The following is a 20,667-nucleotide window of genomic DNA, read 5'->3' on the forward strand; positions in this document are numbered from 1 at the left end:
CTAACAATCTCTGTATTTTAATGGAAAATTCAACCTATATAAATTTAGTATAATGATACTTGATTTCAATATTTTTATGATTTTATATTTGTTCTTTTTCATTTTCCTTATTTTTTCATATTAATTCATTTCCCCTTTTATTTGGAAGTCTTATGATATATTGTAGTCAGTTAATCATTAACTTTTCTATCATGATTATGCTTGAAGGTAATAACAATCACACCAGTATCCTAAAGAAAATAGTGTAGTGAGTGTGCAACTGTGTCTGTACTGTGCTACACTTGAATGTCCACAAGTGTTTGTATTATTTTTCTTAGCAAATCGCTCCTTGTCTCCTCTAGCAGCTCTGTGCATTCTGTTTATTTTACAGCTGGTTACTAAAAGAGTTGGATTTAGCAGGGTTTGCAAACAGGAAACACCTTTATGTTTTCTAATAATTTTTCTCAGTGCTAATCCTACAGAATGACTCTATTTACTTCTTCCTCCCCAACCCTGAATGAGATCTCTGGCTTTTCTTTCATTCTTTTTTTTATTTTTTTAAGATTTTATTCATCCATTTGACAGACAGATTACAAGTAGGCAAAGAGACAGGCAGAGAAAGGGGGAAGCAGGCTCCCCACTGAGCACAGAGCCAGATGCGGGGCTCGATCCCAGAACCCTGATACCGCTCTGGCAATTTTCATAATTTTGCCTTTTTCTCTGTTACAGTCCTGCCTGGCTGGCACTGGCTGCTGCAGGGCCCCTTTATTTATTTATTTTTAAAATTATGTTCAGTGGGGCGCCTGGGTGGCTCAGTGGGTTAAAGCCGCTGCCTTCGGCTCAGGTCATGATCCCAGGGTCCTGCAATCGAGCCCCACATTGGGCTCTCTGCTTGGCGGGGAGCCTGCTTCTCCCTCTCTCTCTGCCTGCGTCTCTGCTTACCTGTGATCTCTGTCTGTCAAAAAAAAAAATAAAATTAAATAAAAAATTAAAAAAATAAAATTATGTTCAGTAACCACGGTATAGTACACCATTATTTTTTGACATAGTTCAATGATTTATTAGTTGAGTATAACACCCAGTGCTTGCAGGACCCCTTCACATGGGTTGCTATTTTCTTAGTTGTCTCAGAGAAGCACAAGAGTGTTTACGGCAGTATCTAGTGAACACAGTACCATGAAAATAAAGTCTTACCCACTATGGAGCGGTGCTATAGAAACAAGCAGACCACAGTCCCCTGGTGAGGCTTCTGAGGGAAAATTCACGGATCTCTGACTTCCCAGTTTTCTCACAGGCTTAGTATTTCCTTCCTGGCCTCTTGGGACTAATGGGACCAGAAACACTTACATAGGACCAAAGACAATCTTTCCCTCGGGTAATGCAGAGCTCCCAAGAGCCAGCTGGTCTCAGGACCCGGCACACCCTCCATCACTGCCTTGTGACACAGAGTCCGGTCTCCAGGGCCATACTGGGATCTCAGCATCAGAAGGGAAACTACGTCTATCCTTGTACTCCACTGCCTGACCATCTCAGCAGCTGTTTGGCTTAAAAGATGACAGATGGAAGCTGAGAGTAGAGGAGAAAGGTGCTGAGCGTAGGTCACTACCTTCCCAGAACTCACTGCTCCCAGATGTCTAGCTGTTTTAATGGAGAATTCTCAGCCAAATGTAATTTTTAAGTTGATTTAATGCCTTCCTAAAAGATAAAACTCCCAAGTTCCAGCAGAAACTTCCAAAAACAACAAATACAGAAATCCTTAGTTTTAATTTGCATCTACTTGGGGCTAAAGTTTGAATACTATAGTTAGGTCCAATATTTAATTTAGAAAAAATAGTGTAAGAGACTTTGGGGGGCATCTTTTAAGAAGTTAAGAGCAGGGGAAAGGGTGGAAATAGGAAAGGAATTTTTTTTTTTAAGATTTTATTTACTTATTTGACAGATCGAGATCACAAGTAGGCAGAGAGGCAGGCAGAGAGAGAGAGAGAGAGAGAGAAGGAAGCAGGCTCCCCGCTGAGCAGAAAGCCCGATGTGGGGCTCGATCCCAGTACCCTGGGATCATGACCTGAGCCGAAGGCAGAGGCTTTAACCCACTGAGCCATTCAGGCGCCCCAGGAAAGGAATTTTTAATGAATGTTTGCTACACTCAAATACTCAGGGACTCCACATTATTTTTTTAACACTGATAAATAATACCACCACAATAAGGTATTGTCCCGTCTCAACGTGGGGCTTGCAGTAACCTGAGGCTCAGTTTACATTCTTTCCCCAGGTTTACTCATGTATACCATATTCAAGTTTCATATGTCTTTATCTTACAATGAGTATCAAGAAAAACTACCATCATTACTTGTGATATTATTAGGTACATTTTCCATTTCTCGTTATTTTTATTGTTGATAGCTTTTAAAAAAGAGTTTTAAAAAAGCATTTTATTTTCTGAGCCAGCAGTGTAGTTAGGGAAACTATTTTGCTTTGCAGTGAGCCAGGGAGGAGGGAAAAGCGGGATGGGGTGGGAGTGGGGGGTGGTGAGAAGACTGGATGACACCAAGCCAAGACAACTAGAGGGTCAGCCCCTACTTGCTGGAAAAGAGAAAGATGACTTCATAACTTTGAGCTACTGCTGCTTCTCCTCCAGTAACCTGAAGAAAGGTATAAAGAGCCAGGAAAGCTTGTATGTTCCTCCTCTACCTCCTTCATACCTGAGCCCATCATCTTACCTCAAAGACTTTTACCCTTGCTCTTCCCTCATTAACAGTTTCCAATTGCACCCCTTCCCCAACCCCTCCCCCATGGTGATTGTTTTAGAGCCAAAACCTAACCCTCCTTGGGAAGAGGTGCACAAGAGGAGCCTTGGCACACAGTAAAGAAAATCGGAAGCAGAAACAGGAACCTGAAAAAATGTATGTCCTCACCTTTGCCAAAGTTGCCAAAGTTGCCAAAGGCCCCCAAAGGCTTCCCCTAACATAAATGTTTCTAATTAAAACTACATCTCCTCACATATTAAGAGTTCAGATTTTTAAAAAATCTTTTAAACATATGGATTAAAAATTAACTTTTGAAATCCAACTTGTGTCTAACTTGAGTTCTGCCTTTTTACTGTTTGGGTGAATAAGAAACAGTAAAATAGCAATATAATAACACACATGATGTTCAATTCTTTATAGGACTTTAGCTTATTAAGGATAAGTTATTCTTTTAAATTATTTAACAGTTCTGAAAAAAGTCAAAGTTATACTTGGAAAAGGCAATGAAGTTCCAGTGTCAACTAACAAAAAGCTATTTTAAATTTTACTGTTTTTTTTAAATTGCATGAATTGCTAATGTAATACTATTTTCCAATGATTATCCAAAATGCTGATATATAATTAATTCCACATGCATCAAGTTAATGGTACATTTGTCTTATCTGATACCCAATTATTAAGAAAGGTTATTGGTGTTATTTGTCTTCAAACAGCCAATTTCCAGAAACAGTCTGTGTCATTCTTGGTCCCAAATGAGACTTGACCATAGAAATGCTGACGATTGAGGAATCTAATTTAGATCATAAAAATTCATGAACTAGTTTTTCTTGTTGATAATTATTTCCTAATTTTGTCCTTTTATTTACTAAAAATGTTGGCTTTTCTTGAACAGAAGACTGTTGGCTTGTAGTTCCAATGTCAATGTTTTGCTTTCTTACACCATCCGTTCACACATTATTTTGGTAAGAGTTTCGTCAATGATCTTGGAACTTCGTTATTTGCTTTTTGTTACTTAAATATTGCTCTATATAATATTTTTTGAGGTGTGTAATTTTCATTTCACTAGTTTAACAAATCATCCATTGGTGTTACATTATTTAATTTATGGACTTCGAGTATATTTTTTGAAGGCTTTGAGCGATGTTTGACAGGTGAGGCACTGAATTTGCTCCTTGGTTTTATTGTAGAAAACATTCTTTCAAAGTTGCCATGTCTAGCACTCATTTCTTGAATAACACTTCCATCAAAGAAGCCAACAAATTTTTTTGTTAGGCTGGAAAAAGTCTGTGAGAAATTATAGAGTTTACTCCAGGATATGTTTTCAAGTGTCTGCTTATTAGTTTTCTTCCTTAGTTTACCCTCTACAACTCTACGGCCCACTTCAAAAGATATTGCTTGTATATCTCTTTTCCATGTTGTAGGCATAATTCTTTTAGGTTTGGAAGATATAATAAATTGATCACTAATTAAAGATTTGAGGATTTCATAATTTCTTTCTAAAACAAAATCTGCTCTCTTATATGGGTAAATGTTTTCCTTTTCCATACAATGGAGAGGAAGCCTATTTTTTGTCAAAAGTAACATTTGTACATATCCAGTCTCATGGAAAATTATGGGATTTGTGTCATTTTGTTCCTGTGGATTAAAGAAAAGAGTACTTAGTCTTGTTAGTGTGACAAGAAGGCTATATATATTTTTAAACATGAGAATAAAATGGTAAAATATTCTAAAAATGATTACAGAGATTTTTAAAAATATGAACAAGAATGGTACTGAAAAACACAAAAAAGATGTACTTGTATATGTACTTGTATATGACATACTTCCTTCTCTTAATATTCTGTTGAGATGATAGGGGTAAATTCTGAACTTTTGGCCTCCTACAATTTTTTTTTAAATAAAGTGAGATATGAACAAATCAATACATTTCTTAGATGTGTGAGATGTTGTCATTGGAAAATAGGATAGTTGGTGGGATGGAACATTATTCTGGTATTTCTTTTCTTTTCTTTCTTTCTTTCTTTTTTTTTTTTTTTTTTGTTCTGGCATTTCTTAGGTTCCCATGTTCAGAAATAAGAAGCATACCACCAAAAAAATGAATTAAGCCAAAGATCTTAAGAGACATAACTAATTATAACCAAAATTACAAAGTCTGGATATCCTAATAATTCCAAGAATATAAAAAGTATCTTTATAATATTATATTTATTCTAGTACTCCAACCCTTACTTAGCACATAAAAACACTCTATATTTGTAGAATAAAATAGCCAGAGTAATAGGCTGACTTGAAAAAATAAACTATTTTTTCACAGTGATAGCAACTCTTTCCCATATTTCCATTATAGGGCAAAAAGATTAACTCCAAAGAAGCTGGTCAAATATTCCTATTACCAGTGTTTACTTTGCAAACTTTAAGTCAGTGATTACTACCTTTCCTTTAGAAATATAATTAATGAAGAAACCAGGATCATCTAACTGTACATCAGAAAGATATATTGTTGTCTATAATTCCTAAAGATAATGAAAGATCTAGTTTTGCAATCCACTGGGATGTCAATGTCACCTTTTTAACCTCGGTAGTAGAGATTCATCATTTTTTTGGTCTGTCCAACACCTCTGGAAATGTTCTTCGTTATAAATCTTACACAGAGGCAGAAACTAGCTTTATTAGCTTCCCTTGAGTTTAGGGCATAAGCATGTGACTTAGACTCTGCCAATCAGATACACCTGAGATAGTCTTCAGTTCAGAGAAAGCAAGCACAGGGAAAAGTTAGCTATTGTGAAAACCACTCTAGTGAGAATGGTAGCAGATATATCTGCTTTGAAGAGCAGGAGTGGCAAAGATCTTAGAAATAGTATGTCCTGCCCAGAATCAAAGTCATTAATTCCATAACAAAAGCATGGGTCCCAGTGGAGCAGTCTGGGGTTGTAGCTGGGTGACTCCTGACCGTATAGTTTTCAAGCCAGATTGTCTCTCCAGTCTTCCCAGAGATTCTGTGAGCTATCAAATATCCTTCAGTGGATGTATTTTCTGGTTCAAATAGCTAAAATAGAGTGTTAGAAAAGTGAAATATAATGCAGTCACTTTGAAAATACCATTTTTCTTTTATAATCAAAAAAATGATAAAGCCTTCTTCATAAAGAAAAACACAAAACTTATAGTTGATGCAAAGGAATTCCCACTTTTGTGGTGGCAGTTCTAAAAAGAGCATTAAGAATCTAAGTATTGTTACTTTGCAATGTGAAACTGAAAAGTTAAAAGGATTTGTCAAAGATTCCAGTCACTAGAATTTAAGATTCCTACAAGCAGTAATTATACACATATTTACTGAACAATAGTAGATATTATTACCACATGAGAAGTTACTGTCTTTGGTGGACTAGTGTTGATTATCTTGGCATTTGGCTTTTTCAGCTCATCCTCAAAGCACAAGGGAAGCAAGCTTTTCTTTCTTATAGAACAGTAATCACTTAATTGATGATTTTTGATGGTTTTGTTTTCTTCTGTGCTAAAATCATCCATCTGTGGGGCAGATTTTCTTCTGAAAATGAACACAATTGCAGCATACATAATGATAGGGTTGATTTCAGTTTGTCAGTTCTTGTCTCCCTGATCCCTCAGGGTCACTGCCAGCATTTAACCCAAATCCTCAGCCATACACTTTCAACATGATAAGACAATTCCTTCCAACCTTGTAGGAGGGAAATAGTAAAAGCAGGGGTGGAAGCAATACAGTAGTAATATATATGCTTCTTTGACTTTTGAGTATGGAGGAGGTATACTGTGTAGAGTGAATATTATACAAAGGTAGAGAGATATTTGCCATTTGTTGAGATTCTGGGGAAAAGGTACTTTGCGAGGCAGCTTCCTGACGACAAAGGGTGGCCCCAGCTTTGTTAACAGAATGCAATGGTATGGGATGGTTATAGGCAGAAAGAAGATAGAGTTTTCATTACAGATTTACTTTGGTTCACATAGGACATGGACACTGAGTTTAGGCTTACCAAGGTGGTTGCCATTTGAGAGGTGAGGAAGCCTATGTCAAAGGCCTGGCATGAGTGAGGTATGGATTGTCTAGGGGAAGATGAAGGTCATGATGGGAGGCTTAGAGAGTTCTACCACACTAATGAGTTGAGAGTGGACCCAATCCAAGTTTAGAGAGAACAGACCATATATTCATGAACTACAGATGTCGGCAGCCACAGAACACCTAGAAATGAAACCAGCAATACAAGGGCATTAACCAAGATACTGACTCAAGTACCGTTTCCTCAATGTCACAAAGTCCAGTGAACATCTCGTTCATATACTCAGATACCATCTTAGAAAGAAACAGAAGGACTGAGATAAACTTAGAGAGGCTGTACATTATTGCTCCAAAGTGTAAAACATGCAAGGTTAACAAGATTTTACTCTGAGGATCTAATGAGAAAGATCAGTACTTTATACAAGACTACAAAGCTACTTTTCTTACATCCATATTGTAGTGTATTTAAACTTGTCTCTACTAGAAAAACACAGTTGTAGTCTCTCCATTCATTTTTGCATGTTCCTCTTTCCATTTGCTTGTGAACTTGAAATGGATAGAGTGTGAGTTCAAGGTATGAATGTGCTGCTGACTAGTAGAGCACTCTTAGACCAGTCACTGGCTTGCAGTGTAGGCCTAAATCTTAATACTGTGCCTGAATAAATGCATTCTGGTCTACTAAAAAAGAAAAGGCAGAACTCTTCCTATAAGAAACATCACTGAACACAATAAAATTATAAAAATGTTAAAATAAATTACCTTTTACTGACATAATCTTCTGAGTGACCAGCCAGATCAAATGATTCCCCAGGATTTTTTTCAGTTTGAGCTGAAATTATAAAAGATTTTCATAAAAGACACTCACATATCATGGCATTTAGAAATAATCTTGTATAAAATATTTTACAATGTAAAACAATATTGGAAAGGACCTGGTATAGGGTTTGATCTGCAGTAGCTACTCAGTAAGAACTTTTTTTTTTTTTTTTTTAAAGTAAGAACTTAAGTGGACCACACAGAACTGGAAAAGACTGAGGTCAAGGATGTAATGTTTGGCTTAGACAAATCAAACATAAAACTGGCCTTGGAGATTTTTGTGAAAGACATTCCCAAATTTTTAAATCTTTCCAAGATGCAAAGTCATTATTAGCCAGTAGGAAGCCTCAGATGGTTAAACACTATTGGTAAAGAGGGAGGTTAATTAGCAGAAGTCACGCAGATCTTGCCATCTGGCATGAAGGAGATGTCCAGGGTTGAACTCTTCCAAGTATGCTTAGCGGACACTCTAGCATTTCTCTAGTTTCTTAGAAGTGTTCCCAGACACATATGCTATTAGCAGTAAATTCAACTTTTCTCTTGTCCTCGAGTAGTTTGTATTCTAGTTCAATGTTTCCCAACATTTTCCACAGCATGGCAAACATTTTATTTTTTAATTTTTATTTAAATATTTTATTTATTTATTTGAGAGGGAGAGAGAGTGTGTGTGCAGAGGCTGGAAAAGAAGGAGAGGGATAAAGAGGGAGAAGCAGACTCCCTACTGAGCAGGGAGCCCTACTTGATATGGGACTCAATTCCAGGACCTCAAGACCCTGACCTGAGCTGAAGTCAGATGCTTAACTGTCTGAGCCACCCAGGTGCCCCCATGGCAAACATTTTAATTAATATTCTATATACAGTACACTGGGATAAACACTTGAGTACACTTTGTGGCCAGACTGACATAAGGCCGACACAGCACTCTTGAAGGCTGAAGGATCAATATTTCAGTATAACAGGTTACCACAGAAGCCCTATTCCAACACAAGGAAACAGTCAACAACCAAGCAAATAAACCAACAAATAAATACATAAAATAATTTCAACCAATTGTAAGTATTATGAAAATAAATAAACATGGCACCTCACATATGGTGGCTATAGAGGCCTCTCTTAGGAGGAGATATTTGAGTTCAAGTCTGAGAAAAGATGCAACAGGTGAAGCTTTGGGAAAACAGACTACTAGGCAGAGGAAACAGCAAGTATTAAGATTGCAGCATGAAATCAGTTGGGAATGGTGAAGGAACTGAAAGGCCAATATTGCTGGAGTGTAGTGAATGAGGGGGAGCGTGGAGAAAGATGAGATGAGAGAGGTAGCAGAGGCCAAATCATATAGAGGCACATAAGGCATACAGAAAACTTAGGACATTAATCTGGTTATGACAGAGATCATTTAGAGGGTTTTAAGCAGAATAAGAAAGAAGTTTGATTTATGCTTTAGGAACATCATTCTGCCTGCTCTGAGATGGACAGTCTGGAGGCATGGAAGAATGTGGATAGCAATAGTAGCAGTGAAGTGACCAGTTAGAAGGCTGTTGCTGTGGTCTAGATGAGACATGTTGGTGGATTAGACAAGGACTGTAGCAGAGGGAATCTGGGTAACGGCCAGCTTCACGTTATATTTTGGGGGTTGATCCAACTACACTGACTCATGGATGGATATGGAAAATAGAGAAATCAAGAATGATACCTAGGTTTTAGCCTCAGCTAAAACCATTTACAGAAATGGGAAGGGCAAGTAGAGAGACAGGTCCACTGATAGAAATAAGGGGCTGGGTTGAGGTTCCCTGGTTTGTGAAAAATCACTTCTTCCCAGGGCCAACTCGGTAACCAGGAGCTAAGTAAGTTAAACCACTTCGGCACATGATAACTGGATCTGCCATATCCCCAGTATTTCCCTGGCAGGGGAGCTCCATTCACAACTCTAATATCTGGGTCAGCCTGAGGGCCATGAAGTCTGAGTGGCAGCAACTGCAAAAGTTCTGAAAGGAAGGAGTAAGGTGAAGTGAGTAACTGGAAGCAAAGAGAGAAACTTCTAAAATTGTAAAACATATGGAAAATAATAAAGCTAAGAAAGTCAACAAAGTTAACAAGTAGAAGATAAATTCAGTAATAAAATTAAATAGAAGAATCTAAAAACAACTTTAAAATTCTAAGGTGTATATTAGCATCATGTCATAGTTCGACAGTGTCAATTGTTGACATCTTAGATTTGACAAAATGTGATATGTGTAGGAACTTTAAAAATATGAATGAAAAATATTCATATAAAAAACCCAAGATATTGTGAGATGAAAACAGGCTGAAGAAGGAAAAACTCAATATAAAAAAATCTTGGAAATCTTGAAAATAAATAATATAACTCTAGATTACATCACAAAAGTGAGAATTAATGGGCTGGAAGAAAACACCAAGGAATTCACTAAGAATGCACAGAGAGAAGCACAGAATTTGATAAATTATGTTATATGTTTAACTATCATTGACTTTAAAACTAACCCTATTTTGTATTTTAAATGGAGCATTAATATTTATTGCATTTATACAACTCTTTTCCCAGGTTGTTTTAGATTATTATTTAATAATCTCCAGATCATTTTAGATATAGTAGATTATTTTTTAAAGATTTTATTTAGAGGGGCACCTGGGTGGCTCAGTGGGTTAAAACCTCTGCCTTCGGCTCAGTTCATGATCTCAGGGTCCTGGGATCAAGCCCCACATCAGGCTCTCTGCTCGGTGGGGAGCCTGCTTCCCTTCCTCTCTCTCTGCCTGCCTCTCTGCCTACTTGTGATCTCTGTCAAATAAATAAATAAATAAAATCTTTTTTTAAAAAAAAAGATTTTACTTAGAGAAAGAGCGTGCCCAAGAGTGCAAGCAGGGAGGTAGAGCACTGGCAGAAGGAGAGAGAGAAAACATCAAGCAGAGTCTGTGCTGAATGCAGAGTCCTATGCAGGGCCGAGGACTCTCCTATGACCCCGAGATCATGATCTGAGGCAAAACCAAGAATTGGACACTTAACCGACTGAGCCACTCAGGCACCCCTAGGTTATCTTATTTTTGGTGTTTTAGACTTCTGCAGTGTTAGTCTCTTGCTTTCTTTTTTAACCTAACTTATGGAAGTGTAATTTGCATACAATTAAGTGTATGCATTTTACATGTATATTTTGATGAATTCTGACAAATAGAGTCATGTAAGCATCAACAAAATCAAGATATTGAGAACTTCCATTATTTCAAGATAGTTTTCCTATGCTCTTTTTCAGCAAACTTAATCCCTTTGTTCTGTTTTCTCTTTCAAACACACTGGTTATTTCAGGTTTGGATACCTGTTTTGTTCCCTCAGTATACTATCTTTTCTAATCCAGTCATGGTTCTGTCCCTTCACATTGCATTCTATGTGATTTTCCTAAACCTGTCCTTCGTATCTTTGATTTGGTTTACTCCAATGTTTATTCTACTCTTCACTCTTTTAACATAATTTTAGGCTGTGAATTACCTTAAAAATATTTTTAGCTCTGACAGCACCATTTCATTTTTGGCAATTATCTTTTATATCTTCGAATCTTGTTTCACAGAATCCTCACATTCTTTAAACTCTTGAGCATATAAAACAAGTATTCTCTAAATTTCCTCCTGTTTCATGGGGTACAATTTCCATCAGAATGTGACCATTAGCTATCTTTTAAATTATCTCCTTATTTGCTACAGTATATTTTAAAAATCCCATGTTCTTGTTTTTCCATCTACTCACTTTTGAATCAGGATACTTAAAACCAGGCTTGGTGCTAGTCCAAAAATAATAGAGGGAAATTTTTGGACACTCTCCTTGTTTATCTGAATACTGTTAAATCCTCATCTTAGAAATTAATAGGCAAATCCTGGTGTTACCTTATGTTATGAGTTCAGGCATCCAGCTGCCTAAGAAAGCTGGCAAGGGAGCTGGAGCCCTGAATCATAATGGGGAAATTTGTTTCTGTTAACTGTATGTTCTGTGAAACCTCTTCACCAAACCTCTGATTCGGTGGTGATGGTGGTGGGCACCCTGTCCATCTACGTGTGAAGAGCCACATGGGTTAGAGTTCTTCACCTCTGTCTGGAGTAAGCAATTCAGTTTGAGGAGGCATTTAGTCAAAGAAAGGCCTCATAGCTCTTGGGCTGTTTTATGGGGTCATATGTTTTTTCTTTACACATTTATCCTTGTGGCTATTACTCATACTTGCAAAGATGATTCCTAGGAAATTGTATCTTATCTCTTCTGTTGTCAACCCTCCTTTCAAGACCTTGCTTATCTAAGTTAGAGGTTTTCCCTCTGAGTACATTCAAAGCAATACTAGGAATCCAAAGAAAGAAAGGGCTAGGTATGATCATTACATTTCTCTCAAAACACTGCTAATACAGATTTAGACTATTTGCAAAGAGGAAAGTGAGAGGGGAGGTTTTTCCATCTTTCTGTGACCCATCATTAATAACAAGCCCCTTTCCCTTGAGCATGTGTGCTGGTGGGGTTAATAGAAGTATTTTCAGAATATCTTCTACCCGCTTTTTAAATACTCTTGCTTTCTTTTAGGAAATGGAATTGTGAATCAACTTCTGGAATCTTCTTTCAAACTACTTCATTTTGTCATATGTAGCAGATTTTCTTTGAGTTTAGGGTAAAATGTCTTAGTTTCAATTTAATGAATTTTTCTTCTTTTTGTTATTAACTTTGGTCAAGATAAATTTGTATTTATGTTGCCAAATTTCCCAGATGTCTTAATTTGGGACTTTGGTAAAAGAACTATAATGCTTCTTCAGTAGAGAGACTCAACAAATTTTATAAAGGGAAATTTGCTTTGTTGAATGAGTAGAACAGCCTGCTATTAGGAAACACTGCAGATAGGAATAATGTGGTAAAAAGAGGGTTGCTTACTCAACAGTCCCCTTTCCCCCTTTTATGCTAATAGAACTCTATTTTATTCACCCTTCTCCAAACAACCAAGTCTTTTGTGTATTTCACGGGAGGCTGGGCTCCTTCCTAACTCAAGGAAGTGAAACTTTAAATGATTTCAGCCTGTGCTTTTCAAAATGTGAGCTATAACCTATCAGTTTAGATACTAAATTAATTTAGCATCTTTTGACCAATATTAAAAAAAATTAAATAGAATAGAATACAATGTATTATGTGTGTCCTTAGTCATAACTCCACAAAACACTAAAGTACCACAATCAAGTACAGCTAACAGAGAAAAAGACAATTAGGATACCATGAAGCTGAATCATATTATATATAATATATGAACATTATATATTATTTATTATATAAAATAATATTTATATATGTTATTTATTATTAATATATGACTCTATATATTATTATATATCTTATATGGACCATGTTAAAGGTTTGAAAACCTTATCTAAGCTGATAATGATTTATTGGTTTAGATATGGGTGCATTAAGCTATTCTAGCCAAGGAGACAACTGGGGAGGTCTACTAGAGTGTTTTGAGGAGGATTTTTCTCATTTTACAAACGGACCAAAAAGCTTTTCTCTTTTTCAGTGGATGTTGTTACCCATACAAGTTATCTTGAATAGTAGGCACCACAACATACAGTAGGTCTAGGAGGACATGCTACATTTTAAGAAACTTGAGGAAAGATGGAAGGACTGGATATATCCCATCAAGCTCCTGACTTAACCAAGCCTGGAGCTGCCTTACTGATAGACTGCTTATTATTTGAGATTATAAATATCTTTGGGGCGCCTGGGTGGCTCAGGTGTCTGCCTTTGGCTCAGGTCATGATCACAGAGTCCTAGGATCCAGTCCTACATCAGACTCCCTGCTCAGCAGGGAGTCTCCTTCTCCCTCTCCTCCTCCCTCTGCTTGTTCTCTCTCTCCTTCTCTCTCTCTTAAATAAATAAATAAAATCTTTAAAACAATAAATAAATAAATATCTTTGTTGTTTGAGCCATATATAGTCAGAATTTCTTTTAATTACAGCTGTAGTGTCCCAAATATTAAAGATGAATAAGAATCTATCAGGTGGACGCAAATATCATTCTCAATGGAGAAAATAGAGCTTTTCCGCTAAGGTCAGGAACACAGCAGGGATGTCCATTATCACCACTGCTGTTCAACATAGTACTAGAAGTCCTAGCCTCAGTAATCAGGCAACAAAAAGAAATTAAAGGCAAATCAGCAAAGAAGAAGTCAAACTATCATTCTTTGCAGATGATTTGATACTGTATGTGGAAAACCCCAAAGACTCCATTCCAAATCTGCTAGAACTTGTACAGGAATTCAGTAAAGTGTCAGGATATGAAACCAATGCACAGAAATCCGTTGCATTTCTCTACACCAACAACAGGACAGAAGAAAGAGAAATTAAGAAGTTAATTCCATTTACAATTGCACCCAAAACCACAAGATACCTAGGAATAAACCTAACCAAAGAGGCAAAGAATCTATGCTCAGAAAACTATAAAGTACTCATGAAAGAAATTGAGGAAGACACAAAGAAATGGAAAAACGTTCTAAGCTCATGGATTGGAAGAACAAATATTGTGAAAATGTCTATGCTACCTAAAGCAATCTACACGTTTAATGAAATCCCTATCAAAATCCCATCCATTTTTTTCAAAGAAATGGAACAAATAATCCTAAAACGTACGTGGAACCAGAAAAGACCTCAAATAGCCAGAGAAATATTGAAAAAGAAAGCCAAAGTTGGTGGCATCACAATTCCAGACTTTAAGCTCTATTACAAAGCTGTCATCATCAAGACAGCATGGTACTGGCACAAAAACAGACACATAGATCAATGGAACAGAATAGAGAGCCCAGAAATAGACCCTCAACTTTATGGTCAACTAATCTTTTACAAAGCAGGAAAGAATGTCCAATGGAAAAAAGACAGTCTCTTCAACAAATGGTGTTGGGAAAATTGGACAGCCACATGCAGAAGAATGAAACTGGACCATTTCCTTACACCACACACAAAAATAGACTCAAAATTGATGAAGGACCTCAATGTGAGAAAGGAATCCATCAAAATCCTTAGGAGAACACAGGTAGTAACTTCTTTGACCTCAGCCGCAGCAAATTCTTCCTAGAAACATTGCCAAAGGCAAGGGAAGCAAGGGCAAAAATGAACTATTGGGATTTCATCAAGATCAAAAACTTTTCCACAGCAAAGGAAACAGTTAACAAAACCAAAAGACAACTGACAGAATGGGAGAAGATATTTGCTAACAACATATCAGATAAAGGGCTAGTATCCAAAATCTATAAAGAACTTATCAAACTCAACACCCAAAGAACAAATAGCCAATCATGAAATGGGCAGAGGACATGAACAGACATTTCTGCAAAGAAGACATCCAGATGGCCAACAGACACATGAAAAAGTGCTCCACATCACTCGGCATCAGGGAAATACAAATCAAAACCACAATGAGATACCACCTCAGACCAGTCAGAATGGCTAAAATTAACAAGTCAGGAAATGACAGATGCTGGCAAGGATGCGGAGAAAGGGGAGCCCTCCTACACTGTTAGTGGGAATGCAAGCCGGTGCAACCACTCTGGAAAATAGCATGGAGGTTCCTCAAGAAGTTGAAAGTAGAGGTCCCCTATGACCCAGCAATTACACTACTGGGTATTTACCCTAAAGATACAAATGTAGTGATCTGAAGGGGCACATGCACCCAAATGTTTATAGCAGTAATGTCCACAACAGCCAAACCATGGAAAGAACCTAGATGTCCATCAACAGATGAATGGATAAAGAAGAGGTGGTATATATATATACAATGGAATACTATGCAGCTATCAAAAGAAACGAAATCTTGCCATTTGCAATGACATGGATGGAACTAGAGGGTATTATACTCAGTGAAATAAGTCAATCAGAGAAAGACAATTATCATATGATCTCCCTGATAATGAGGAAGTTGAGAGGGAATGTGGGGGGTTTGGGAGGTAGGAAAAGTATAAATGAAACAAGATGGGATTGGGAGGGAGACAAACCATAAGAGACTCTTAATCTTACAAAACAAACTGAGGGTTGTCAGGGTAGGGGAATAGGGAGAGGGTGGTGGGGTTATGGACATTGGGGAAGGTATGTGCTATGGGGAGTGCTGTGAAGTGTGTAAACCTGGAGATTCACAGACCTGTACCCCTGGGGCTAATAATACATTATATGTTAATAAAAAATTATAAAATTAAATAAAATTAAATTAAAACTTTAAAAAAGAATCTATCAGGTGGAGAAATATGTTCTGAGCATAGAGACCAGAATGGATCAAATTACACAGTATTCAGAACAGATCGTGACTGGAATCAGTGAGGATAAAGAGACAGAATAGAAGTTTGGAAAAATCTTATATACCATACTAAGGAATCTTGATTTTACCATTTTGTAATAGAATGAATAACATCATTCAGATGTTATTAAGTAGAGAAATAATGTGGTGATATGATCAGATACTGATATTCTTTAATTAAAAATTTTCTTAATACTTATATCTTAAAGTTAGATGCAGTTAATTTTCAGCTATTTCCATATAAAAATGCAAAATATATACCTGCAAATAAAGTAGAGTCTTTTTCCTTCTTATAAGCTTTGGATTGAATCCTGCGTACAGGAGAAATGACTGTAGGACCCAGTGTTCTTCTACATGGTTGTGTATTCTGTGGATGTAAGTAGCACAAAGCGTTAGCATTCTTCACCTAAACATCGGGGAAAATAGAAAACTACCTTAGAAATTATTCCTTTCCAGGTATATTGATAAATAATTTAAATTTAATTATTCACATTTGGCATATCTAATTATGAAAACTAACAGCTGTTTGGTTCTTTAAATACTTCCAAATATAATGTTCACTTAATCCTCAAAAGCACCCCTATGATATGAATGTTAATAACTCTTGATAGAGGAGGAAACAAATCACAGAAATTAAAAAATTGGTCTATGTTCACACTTCTTGCTAACTTTTATTTTCTTTGTCTCCATTATATTCACATATAAAATTTATTTCTCCAAATAAAAGGAAAGTGTGAAGTTCAAATACTGAGCCAAAAAAGCCTTCTTAGTTTAAACAGAAACTTTACTCATACATAGAGCAGATGCAGCAGTATACTTCTGAGTAAAAGGGGAAAACAGGAAAAAGTGATCTAGCCTTTCCTAGGTTAGTGTCTCAGATACTATTAGATGTCTAATATAGAGGGAGATTTTGGTGATCTACTCTATCCTTACAAAGATTATTGATGTTTTTATTTTAACAATTAGCTTGGTCAGGTTCAAAATGCCCTCTGTCTTTGGAGCAGCAGCTCAAATCTCAGTTCAGTTGTTATATCCTTAGCTGGGTTGCCTGCAATCTCCCTAAACATGCATGGTTCAGGAGTCAGTGAGAGACTTGGATAGGGGCTACCTACCATCTTTGGCTCTCTTCTATTAGTCCTCCTTCATTTTTTTTTTAACCTTTTTAACCTTTCTTATTTTTTTATTTTTATTTTTTATATTGTGTAAGTCACCATAAAATACATATTAGTTTTTGATGCAGTGGTCCAAGTTTCATTGTTATGTACAATATCCAGTGCTCCATGCAATATGAGCCCTCCTTAATAACCATCACCAGACTCACCCATCCCCCCATGACCCTTCGCTCTAAAACCCTCAGTTTGCTTCTCAGAGTCCACAGTTTCTCATGGTTCATCTCCCCATCCAGTTTCCCCCAATTCACTTTTCCTTTGCTTCTCCTAATGTCCTCCATGTCATTCCTTATGTTCCACAAGTAAGTGAAACCATATGGTAATTGACTTTCTCTGCTTGACTTATTTCACTCAACATAATGTCCTCCAGTCCCATCCATATTGATGCAAAAGTTGGGTATTCATCCTTTCTGATGGCTGAGTAAAAGCTTCAGTTGTCCTGAACATTGCTCTCTAGCTCTTCTGGCCAGAAAATTACATAAGTTTTCCATTGGCGTTTTAGATGCCCCATGCAGTGCTAATTTCATCCACCCTTCAAGCTAAAAGCCATAAAAATAGCAACTTTGCTCTCAACTTTGCTCTATGCTTTTTCTTTGTCACCTTCTTTTGTTTACTCTTTAGGGTCTTCAGGTGGCTTGTGTGTGCAGGCACACGTGTGTGTGTGTGTGTGTGTGTGTGTGTGTGTGTGTCTTGTGAGTATCTTGTCTAGAGTTTATAGTCATTGAGATGGGATGGTATAATAGGGACTTACTCAGCAATACTGCCTCAGAATTCTCCAGAGCTTTTACTACTTCCATTATCTTTTCCAGTTGCATTGCTCAGTACTTGCATTAAAACAATACAATATTATTTGTAAATAATAATGGTGACAAGTGTCACTCTTGCCATGCCATAGATTAATGTATTATCATTAATTATGAAATTGGTTATTAGTTTTATATACGTATAATTTGTAAAATTATGTTGATATTCTTTATCATATTAAGTATTTTCTGTAGTCTTATCAAAGATGGTTATTGAATTTATCAATTGTATTTGAATCTTTTGGTATTAAAGTTGTTTTCCAATGAAACTCCAGGCTTAAAATTGGCAGATATTTAGGGTGAGAATGAAAATAAAAGTTGGAATTTCTGAACCAGTTGTCACTTCCCCCATTTCCCACTTACTCTAGCCCACATACAAAGTTATAGGAAATTGTATTTAATTAATCCCAGGATAAAATAAGTGCTCTTCTGCTACTGAACTTACTGCTAATATGAGTTTGGTTCCCAGGATGAAACTCTCTACATTTTAGCATCTGAAATACAGACTACCAGTCAAACTACCTGCTCTCTGCCCTTTTATGCTAAAGTAAAGCTAGCTGGTTGAGAATTCTGGTGTATACACAGAAGAGCTGGTTCTCAATTCTAAAGAAATGCTTATTTATAAAATTAATAGCAGTTTCATAAAAAGATTAACCCATATCTTCAGTCTTAAATATGAATAAATGAAGATTTATCATATATAATAAAAATCAGTAATTTCAGAAATACCCATCATGATAAATAAAAGGAACACTAACAACAGAAAAGAGAGGATAATTCAAGAAACAGAAAATAACTTAAGAAAATGAACTCTAATATCCTCAGAAAACATTGAGAACAAATATAATGGGAGACTATGAAAAGAAAAAAACAACTAAGAACAAGAAAGAAATTTAAAATGTCATTACCAAACCAAAATGAAGTAAAAAGATCAGAATAAAGGGCAAATTTTCAGAGACAAAAAAAAAAAATAGAGAATAGCAATATAGAAGATCAGTCAAAGAAATCTATTATCTGACCATTAGAGAACAGAGAAAATAGTGGAAAGGAAACTGGAAAAGAAATGACAGAAAGACATTTTTGAGACCTAAAGAAAGACATTTGAATTTATGGTGGAGTTTATAGAACACTGAACAGAATGAATTGAAGTAAAATTACCACACTCAGACATATCCTTAGACCATTCCAAAACAACATTAATAAAGAGAAGATTCTAGAAGATTACAGGAAAAAAAAAGTAAGATGACTTACAAAAGACTGAAAACTTTTCATTAGCACCATTGAATGACATAGAACAGTGGAGCAATGTCATCAAAGTTTAGGGAAAAAATAATTTTAAACATATAATTTGACTCAGCTAAACTATCATTCATATACATGGGAAAAATAAGTAAATGACATTTCTAGGGAAGTTTCTTGAAGAAATATTCTAGGAAAATAAAGATGAAATCCAAGAGGAAATAAGACATGGAGTACTAGAATCTGGCAACTAAACCAGGAATGGAATGACCCAGTGACAACTCCAGAGCAGGCTTAAGAATAATGGATCAAATTTAGAACAAAAGTCACGGGACTCCAACGAACAATTCCTCCAAGAAGATTGGAATGGATTCCACTCAATAGAGAGAACAAATAAGGAAGCTTGACTGTATCCACATATAATGAGAAAGTTACATGTTTCTTTTTCAGAGGCGGCATATCTTAGAGGTAAAGAGTATGTATCAGACTGTTAGGTTCTTCCTAGCTCTGTTCTTTATAATTTGATCTCGGCCAAATTACTTATCTTCTTTGTGCCTCTTTCTTTCTCATCTATAAAATAGGAATAAAAATAGTACTTATTCATTGAGTTGTTGGAGATGTAAATTATACACACACACACACATACACACATACATATATATATATACAGATATATATGCATTTATATACTATAGAAGTACTATAAGTACTATATGGATGTTTGCTATTATTATCATTCTCCACAAGAAAAAAAAGCCAACTAGAATATTCAGGAAAAAATACAAAAGTTTCCAGGACAGTCAAATTCTCAATGTGAGGCAGACTAACATATAGCATTGCTTTTTGAGTAAGTGATGGAGAATAAGCAAAGGGATCCTTTGTTTTTACATTTTACTCATTGAGAAGAACAATAATCCTAGCACATTACTTTGTTCTGCAATGAATGATTATTTACAATGTCACAGTAACATAGTTATTATTTATAGTTTTGAGTTTTAGAATTAACCTATAGACAAAACATGAGGGTGCCAACATAATTGCAAGTTGATACAATCATTGACCTCAATAATGTAAAAGTAAATATATACTTGACTTGGGGAAGAAGGTGTGGAGGAGAGTGGGAGAAAAGAATGGGACTGCTAAAATCTTCATCTTATGTAAAGGGGAATAGGAGTTAATGACTAAAGTTGAAACAAAAGAATAAATATTTAGATGTTTTATAGGTGCAAAAGTTAACTATCAAAAATAAGAAAATGGAAAGAAAGAAGACAAAAGAAGAGAAAAAAAGAGAAGAGGAAAAAAAGGAAGGAAAAAATGGGGAGAAGTGTAGAGCAGTGTAAATAAGCTAATTTAAGTATATTTTACTGATTATTCAGTAGATAATATTTAAAGTAGATAAATAAAAAAATAGTAGTAGAAGCTCATTCTTTAAAATTATGGAGTTAATCATAAGAGAAATTAAAACCCTCCTAAAAGTTAAACATGGTTACCTTTAAAAAGGGAAAATTAGAACAAAAAGTACAGGATGGAAGTGCTTTGTGTTCTTATTAGCTTTTCTGTATTATTTAATTTTTAATATTCA

General features: G+C 36.0%; 1 protein-coding gene across 1 annotated transcript in view; it reads right to left on the reverse strand.

Annotated features, from left to right (window-relative positions):
* Window positions 1–2,046: 2,046 nt before the first annotated feature.
* CUNH1orf141 (chromosome unknown C1orf141 homolog) overlaps window positions 2,047–20,667 on the reverse strand; it is a 53,770-nt gene continuing 35,149 nt past the window's right edge. Inside the window, exons 7-10 of the mRNA XM_045064708.1 lie at window positions 16,136–16,241; window positions 7,513–7,582; window positions 6,078–6,267; window positions 2,047–4,358 (exon numbers count right to left, since the gene is read on the reverse strand). Coding sequence (XP_044920643.1) covers window positions 3,786–4,358; window positions 6,078–6,267; window positions 7,513–7,582; window positions 16,136–16,241 — 939 coding nt within the window. The 3' untranslated portion in view covers window positions 2,047–3,785. The remainder of the gene's footprint in view (window positions 4,359–6,077; window positions 6,268–7,512; window positions 7,583–16,135; window positions 16,242–20,667) is intronic.

The sequence above is a fragment of the Mustela putorius genome, unplaced genomic scaffold (assembly GCF_011764305.1).
Source record: "Mustela putorius furo isolate JIRA1106 unplaced genomic scaffold, ASM1176430v1.1 tig00003853_pilon_pilon_pilon, whole genome shotgun sequence".
NCBI lineage: Eukaryota > Metazoa > Chordata > Mammalia > Carnivora > Mustelidae > Mustela > Mustela putorius.